Source organism: Apostichopus japonicus, chromosome 20, assembly GCF_037975245.1.
Source record: "Apostichopus japonicus isolate 1M-3 chromosome 20, ASM3797524v1, whole genome shotgun sequence".
Taxonomy (NCBI): Eukaryota; Metazoa; Echinodermata; class Holothuroidea; order Aspidochirotida; family Stichopodidae; genus Apostichopus; species Apostichopus japonicus.
In genome coordinates this window covers 21,255,030-21,264,240 of record NC_092580.1, presented here as the reverse complement: position 1 = coordinate 21,264,240, position 9,211 = coordinate 21,255,030, and the positions used below count along the sequence as shown (strand labels likewise).

The 9,211-nt window shown below is 37.5% G+C and overlaps 1 protein-coding gene across 1 annotated transcript in view; it reads left to right on the top strand.

Moving 5' to 3' along the window:
* The first annotated feature begins 399 nt into the window (after positions 1–399).
* Positions 400–9,211, top strand: part of LOC139961613 (putative N-acetylated-alpha-linked acidic dipeptidase) — a 44,411-nt gene continuing 35,599 nt past the window's right edge. Inside the window, exon 1 of the mRNA XM_071960935.1 lies at positions 400–1,506. Coding sequence (XP_071817036.1) covers positions 1,247–1,506 — 260 coding nt within the window. The 5' untranslated portion in view covers positions 400–1,246. The remainder of the gene's footprint in view (positions 1,507–9,211) is intronic.

Sequence of the window (9,211 nt, the reverse complement as noted above, 5' to 3'; positions counted from 1 at the left end):
AGGTAGGATATAATAAAAAGAAAGAAATACAGACACACATATAATATAATCAAGTAAAACAAACAAGGTGGAGAAAAATATAATAAAACGAGCCTTGAACCACAGAATAAGGGCGTTCTATTGTTTCTGGTGATAATTTTACATCAAGTATTAATAGGGTTTATGTCATAGTGAATCTGGTAGCCAAATATTCGAAAGTCGCCCGAGTGTCAATCCAATCACTCTCGGCGAAGTGTTTTTTTTTAACTTGTTCACCTTTCAGCTGACAATCCCAGGCACATGTTACCCTAAGTGATAGATTTACGTTAGCAGATGTGCAACAGTTACAGCCTGGTACTTAACAGCTCCAGAGGTAGTAGTTTATGCCACTACTCAAACCAGCCAGCATGCTACCGTGTGTATGTATGTGTGTGGAAAGTATAGAACCACCGAGAGACACAACCTTTTAGTTACCTATATGTGAAGGAAAAAATGTGTTTTTTACTATCAGAAACCAAGGGAACTTTCATATGAACTTGGATTTGACTTTGTAATCGTACTTTCATGTTTTTCTTTCATAAATAGAGATTTTCTGAGATAATAGCTGGTGCACCATCGTTGCTATTGATTCATACCTTTTGAACAGACCGATTTTCTTCATGTTTTTGACATAAAGCTATAGTTCATGTTCGGAAGTTATTTATTTAATCGCTGATGTCCTTAGGGCCTGAAAACGGAAAAGCAGCTTTAACTGATCGATGTGACAAGTAAGGGATTCAAAGAAAGAGAGGTAACGTAGCGACTGTGTCCTGCAGCATCACCGTACAAATAATTGCATAAACAATCGGTTCATATACATGTATGGTATTCTAATAAATATATAAACATATATATATATTATAGACCTGCTATACACGAGGAAACTATACTACGCTGTTGTCACGTTATATACGCATGGACTTGGATACTATTTTCTGTTGTCGCATCACTGTTACTCTCTATATATGCTACGTTGCTTGCATATAGCCACTTGTAGCAGCTCAGGCTAACTTTGTATGATAACCTGTGTAGCAAGTCGAAGGGTCTAGTAACTTTGTATTCGATAAAAGAAAAGAAGATATCGCACTGATATACATATATCATGTCTATATATATTTTTTTATACTGGAGAAGAAATTATAGCAATTTAAATTTGAAATTGTAATTCTTTTTCATCCGTTTGGGTTGTAAAATTTTTTGTCTTTATCGGATAATATAAGCGAACATCATGGTGAAGAAAAATTCATGTTTGACCGCGATTTTAATGGCATGCTTATGCATTGTCATTGCGATTGGGTTCAGTAAAATCGTTATGAGCAATAAAACCGGTGCACCACAAAAAGAAGAAACAAGTAAGCATGAAGATATTTTAACAGAGGAAGCCGCGAATCAACCAGTACCAGAGAAGATAGTGCAACTATCAACAATGGCCGTTGTGAGAAAACGGATTAAAGGAATGAACGCCAAAAATATCAAGAGAAATTTAAAGTAAGTTCACAGTGTTCACAAGGGGTGAGGACTAGGTAGGGGGGGGGTGCGGCCGTAGGGGGGGGGTTGCGGCATCACACAAATACTTTTGTCGTATTTGGTTGACAATGTTGCGGAACAGATGCGCGCCATGCATGGGGCTATTCGATACAGACGTCCCGGAACCACGTACACCATTAGCTTGACGGCTCATATGGGCTATCTATTGCAAACTTAGCTTGGCCCTTAGTAAATTAACTACCAGTCATGTATAACCTTGCTTGTCTGTAGGTTATATGTAAGAATCGTAGCGGCCCATTGTTTTTGGACGTATGTGGTTAGGTTTTGACACCTATACTGTCTTGATTGCACCATTTCGGGTAAAAAGAGAAAAAATGTGTATATCTTACAAATTTCGTGCAAAGTATTGCACTGTAGACATGATAGGCTACGTATGTGACAGCTGAACATATTGAAGGGCATATCAAACTGAAGCCAAGTCTAACTTTATCTGGAATGATTATTCAGATATGATGCATGATTGGCAGATATTATGGTCTTCAAAACTGTCGTGTCTGGTGTCCAAGCGATACTAAAGACGGAGAAACCTTGTTCTTTCTCTTTGGTTTTCTACTTTATATTTACAAGGTGAATGTAAACATTGTTGGTTATGAAATTACCAATGACAACAAATAATGATCCTGCTAGGATCGAAACGTCAGGCCCTCTTACTATTACACATTCTCTTACACAGGCTCTTTAGTGGACAAGCAGTTTGCTAACAGTATTTGTTTTATTTTTTATTTTAACATATATAATGAACTTGGATAAATTTGGATATTTTATAATTGGCAAACTCCATCACCTATATCAATAAAAATTAACAATGCAGATAGTAAAGAGAATAATCATCAAATTCATGCAAATTTCAGTAGTTTCATGATAACCTATATTTAGACTTACTCAAGTCTCCAGTCTAGTCTTAAAAAACCGTTACTCCAAATAGAACCAGATTTTTGCTAAATTGTGTTGGGGGAGGTCTTCGTCCTTATAAGACAATGATGGTGGTTCGGTTGCGTCTCTTTTCATGTTTGTAAAGCTTCGATGAAACACTTCCGAGACAAACAAGAAATGGTATGGCCACAACTAACACGTTTGCAATGTATAAAACAAATTTGGCAAGGACAAATGGTGTTGAATTTCATCCAAGAATATTCTGTTGTATGGATTTGAAAAGTGCACGTGTTGTGTTATTTGAGTTTCAAGATTTTAAAGGCATTGAAGACTCGCCCCAAACAGCGTGCCGCCAGCTTTAAAAAGTTAGCTTTCCGTTGCTTGCAAGTGAAGTTTTCCTCTTGGCGCTACAAAATGCAGACAGTAATGAAACGTGATACCTTGTTATCTTTAGCTGGACCTGAGATGTCCATCGCTGTATCGTTTGTACACTGCAGTGCTGTGGGTATTGACCGCCGCTGCATGTACTGACTGTACATTAGTGTCTAATTACCGACGGTAGCAAGCTGTTTGTGTGTATTTTCTGGGATCGATGGTGGTGTCTACACTTCTGTTACACCTCATTCGAAACTAGGTCAGATTACCGGCATTAGACGTTTCTTTTTGCGCGAGTATTCACACCCTTTTAATGGATTAATCTTAATACTTAGGCATACATACGAACACCGAGGAGGCGATGTCATCATCAATTTAGCCTCCAAGAGATACGATATTTTAAAGCAGAATATCTTGAAAAAGTTCGGATAGGCTATATATTAATATTACTCTCATATATATTTTTCTCTTTTCTTGGATTATGATATAGGTATACCCAATTGACCATTCCTACCTATGGGCATTGTCTACGTCATATAGCTGTCACGTATAAAAAAAAAATCATCGGATTAAGAATTTGAACCACGCATTCCAATTAAATCTTCAAATAATAAACAGTGAGAGAAGAAAGTCCATCAGGCCAGTCTTGGGGAAATTTGAGGAGAATAACTGAAAACGATTTTCAAAAGCTGGAAGATGTGAAATCAGTTTTGTGCCTGTCATCGCAATTTGCAGTCTGTAATAAATTAGAAGTGATTTGATCTATGAGTAGCTCCAAATGCTACATACTTATTTCTTGCCTGCATGGAAAAGATCAACCTCCTCTTAAAATTTAACAGATATGATAAATGCATAAAACTATAGAAAAATATTTGTAATACTTTTCGCAGTAATGTTCATCACCTCACTCAGTTTTTGGTTCCGATGCTAAGGCATCCATCGGAACATATATGCAGTAAAGTTGGCGTATGGGTGTATGTGTGTGGTGTGTATGCGACGCCCTATAGCTTGTAAACATGGTATCTCAAGAAGGAATTATGTGATTGATGTCATACTTGGTATATATGTTGACCAGGGTCAGTAGATGACCCCCTTTTCTTTGTCACCAACACCTCCTCCTTTATCGCACCCCTCTCTGAAGGTTTATTTTTAAAGCTGTTATTCGTAGAACATATAGGAAAACTGCTGGAGAATATAGTGTTCATATGGTACGTATTAAACTTCGAAAGTCTTGTGGCGTCCCTTAGAAAATTGCACCAAGCAAGTAGAGCCAACTGTGTAACAAATACCAAAAAGTAAAAGAATTTAATGGGAAAAACCGACATAAATCGGAATATGGTAAGACCATAATGAGTTATGTATATGGGCGTCTTATGATTTGATATTAGCAGGTCGAAGACTTTACCCACCAAAAAAAAAAGTTCAAAAAGAAACTAAGAAAAAGAAGGATAGTAGTTTTTAACATATTGGCGCACTTCTTTAACATATAAATTTTTGAGATGTTATATCGCTTTCGACATGTTCATACGTTTTCGAAAACGTCAGTTAGGAAACAAATGACGTTTAAGTGCGTCTATATGTTCACTGGCGTTAATGTGTTTAATCATAATGCCGTTTTTTGCTTTTAACTCCTTGCGGTATGCATAATTAAATCGTACTATAGTATGCTGCTTTCGGGTATGTGTCGATATTTCTATATAGTAATTCACATATGTTTGGAACGTTTCATTCTCCATAAGGAAGGGCAAATCTAATAAGGCTCCATACATATACACTCTACTATTAATCATGGGCGGCGATCCTGGGGGGGAAGGGGGGGATATATCCCCCCATGAAAATGGGTGGAGGGGATGTAATACACCATATCCCCCCCCCCCCACCAAATGCCAGGGATAAGAATATTTTCATGCCTACATTTATGCATCATCGTGAATGTACGGCTCTTTTTTAGCTTCATTTCTCGCCTACCATAAACGCAGTGCGATCTTTTCAAATAAACCGTCTTTATAAAGCAAGAAAATTTGACTGTGGGCTTCATTGGCCCTATAACAACAAAATGTATTATTGCGCCCACGGTATTGATATAGTACATATATGCACCCTCATAGTATTCATATAGGCCCTATAGTAGGCCTACACACGTACATGTTCCCTCGAACAGCTGAGAACCTCATGTTACCAGGGTAATGCTTAATACACGTTTCAGCTGGATGCCCTAGCAATCGGTACCTAGGAATGTAACTATGTGTAATTGTGTATTGCATGTATATAGGCCTATAATAGCCTGCATGAGGCCATTTTCTTCATCGAATAATATAAAAGAGCTCTCGAACATTCTAACGTAGCGCCTGAAACAAGATTGACAGGGGCAATTTTCCCAAAATAACACCCGAAATTAAAAAAAAAGTATTTTGGATCCTGATTATGAGATATTTCGGACATGATATCCCTATTTTAAAGTTTGGTATATGCCGCTTGGAAACCTCGGGAAGTGCCGTTTCCGGCCATCTAGAGGGTTTGTAAGTCCCAAAATTTTCATGTACGCTTCGCGCCAACTCATAGTGGCGCTACGCTTAGATAGTCAACAAGGTCATATCCCCCCCACTCGGAAGTACGGATCGCCGCCCATGCTATTAATGTTTAATTAACGGGATAAGCGATGTCAATAACCTCGTCTGCAGGCATATGCATGTGTTTACAATATATATGGGCGACAGCTATACCGTACGTTAGATTACCTTTTCTAATATTACACCAGAGTCTTCACTATTGTTACTTCATCAACAAAATGGAAGCGTCTTCACGTTAGGAAGACCCTTAGCTTTTGTGTCCATTGAATCCAAATCATTGAGAAATACATAATACAAAAAAAAGATATTCGGTACAGTAAAAAATACGAACATTTCATCAAGTACTTATTATATACAGAAACCTGCAAGAGTAATTCTTTGCGTAAATACGATGTAATATAATACGCATATTTTAAAGTTCCAAATTTCCGTTACCTTATAACTTGCGGAAGAATCGAACGCTTCCAGAGCTATATGATGTTGTTCATTGTTTCCGTTGTTATAACGTTTATACAGCGGGTGGGTAGTTAGAAAGTGGATTTCCACCTGTACTGTTGCCGCTATATGACTCTTCAGTCGGCCTACTTATAACTGGTTGCCGAAGGGGGAGTGAGCGTGTACTTTTAAATACGTTTTGTGAGTTTGGTTCGACACCGCATGACATATACATACGTACATATATACACTATACGGTCAATTTTTTACGCTAAGTTTTTTCACCGTTCTCCCTACAATTACAATCACACACATACACATTTATATATGTATATATATATATATATATATATATATATATATATATATATACATATATATATATGTATATATATATAATATATATATATACATATATATATGTATATATATATAATATATACGTGATATATATATATATATATATATATATATATATCACGTATAAGTATAATCAGTAGTAGCAGAAAGTGCTCAATACCGTAGTAGAGCAATAATAGCCTGAAGATCGTCGCTCTATGCGTGCGTGAAACCCAGGGTAGCAACATGGTGTAATTTGTATATCTTTTGTTATATGTGATATATATATATATATATATATATATATATATATATATATATATATATATCCTACTTTGACCGGTACACCCGTCCTGCATTTTGCTCTACATCAGTCACTCCGAGGGGGGCAGTGAAATAACTCCCCTGCTAAACCATTACCCACCCACGGTTACACTTGCTTCCTCTGTATCTTATCTGTGATATAGTTATAGTTTATGTTATCAATATACCATTGAACACAAACAAATTTCAAAGTGTTTATTCCGAGGTGTTTCTTCTTCGCCTTCTTCTAACGTTATATATATCTGACAGCTGAAAGATGGTAATGACGTTGACACAGAAGAGCACACGCAATTGCCACAAATTGAAAAAGGTCAATACCAGGTTAAGTTAATTTAGATGCAATTGTGGAGGTAATTGAAAGTATCACAAGTTTGAAGTCGAGGTCAGTAATATGATTTGACATATTAACGATATTTAAAGCAGGTGCTTCTGCATCGTCGGACAAACAAAAACCACCAATATGATATATTTGACTTAATAATAGCACGGAAGTGTCGAGATACGTGCCGCATATATTTAATCTAGGTTCTATATATGAACCAGAAGAGTGGTACGAAGGGTTCAATTATTACAATTTTCCCATTCCTTTTGGTCACGATCAAACGATTGTTACCCGTAAAAATGGAGAACATTATGGCACCGTATACAGTGACAATAACGTGGAAACGGATTTATTTTTTTGTGTTGATTGCATCATCGTCATCAACAAAGCGTCCTCTGCCATCTCAAGCATCGTCATCACGATATCCGCATCGTCATCGGCATCGTCGCCATACTTCGTACCTTTTCATGGTCTTCATCGTCGTTACATGAACAATCTTCATCGTCGTCGTCATCGTCGTCGTTTCATCACCGTCATCATCGGCATCATCATCATCATCATCATCATCATCATCATCATCATCATCATCATCATCATCATCATCATCATCATCATCATCATCATCATCATCATCATCATCATCATCATCATCATCATCATCATCATCATCATCATCATCATCATCATCATCATCATCATCATCATCATCATCATCATCATCATCATCATCATCCTCATCCTCCTCCTCCTCCTCCTCACCATCATCATCATCATCATCGTCGTCGTCATCATCATCGTCATCATCGTCGTCATCGTCGTCATCGTTATCCTCATCGTCATCGTCATTATCACCGTCATCATCGTCATCATCATATCATCGTCATCGCCGCCCTCGCTCTCCTCACGGTCATAACCGTCATTGTCTTCTTAGACATAGTCATCCTATCCATCAGCGTGATTGTCAGCAAAAATTTGCCAACTTCATCATTCTTGTTTTTCTTAACCAGTTATGCATTGGTAATGGTGCATATTGTTTTCGTTTAGTTTGGTATCATTATTCATATTCGCCTACGGATTTATTTTGTGTTTCTTTCGTTCTATTTTTTTTTTCTTTCTCAATCATTCATGAATTTTTCACTTCCACGTTGGCTGCATAAACAAGGAGCCGCCATTTCCCTGATAGAACTAGATCTCTGAGCTGCTTTGACATAGTTTCTTCGGTTGCAAATGTTCAACCAATAGGTTACATCGATCTATGATCTGACCTTTGATAGCTTCGCCAGTCTTCGTTTAGTCGTTTTCTTTTTATCAGAATTGTCAGGTAGCCTGAATTGGCAGCTACGCAATAACCTTCATAAAAACTATATTTATGTGTGGTTATATGTAAAGCTGTTTTACGCCCAAGTAAAGAACAGCGCATATGATATTTTATATGGTACATTAAGTACATAATAATACCCTGTATATATGAAGGAGAGGGTAACATTTTGTCACAAAACTGTTTGGGATTCCAAGTATTCTTTGGTCGAATCTAAAGGCGTGCACAATCGGTCACGCATTCAGTATAACTACCGTAACGGTCATCAGTTACTAAACAGAACACTCCACCACTCCCCCCCCCCTCCCTGCACCCTACACCCTGCATCCACACTCTCATTTTAGACCGGACGGATTGTGCACCATACAGATCCAGATCGAATGGATCGGTGTTAGTGCGTACAACGAGAGGTGCAATAACGTTATGGCAATATATCATGTTTCTATGATTAGTAAAACGAAGTTGGGAGGTGCGGGGCGGGGGGGGGGGGTGCGGCAAAAGGATGAAGAAAGTTCACCAGGAGTAATTGGCTATCTTCAGTCTTGAGAACATGTTTCTTATCAAATTTAGACGTTCCGTCTCTTTCATGACAAAAAAAAAATAATAATATGCTTCTTATTGTTTCTGCACACTATTGACGACATCCACATGTTGTTTATAATGAGTCTAAATCTTTACATACATATTGAAATTCTAAATTGAAACGTTGTAACTATTATGTAACCATGGTAATAATTTTCTCATCTTAACAGTTTTATTGGAGAATAGTTTGGGTAAATAAGTCAATAAACAGCTGCCCACCAAATGTTAAGACCAACCAACAACAATGTTTAAGGCCAAGAAGTAAGAAGCCATGGCACGGAAGAAAAACCTGTGTAACAGATTCTATACTGTCCCCGCTGTGAAGATATACACCAAATTGTCATATTGTCTCTTTGAACTACGGTAGCCGAGAAGAAACCTACGATGGACATTCGATGAAAATAATAGACTTGAATAGAGAACTTGACAGTTATATAAAGCCGACTAAGTTGCTAACGAGGGACTTGTACAGGAAGTGGGAGTATGCATGCATGATAAGAGACGTAT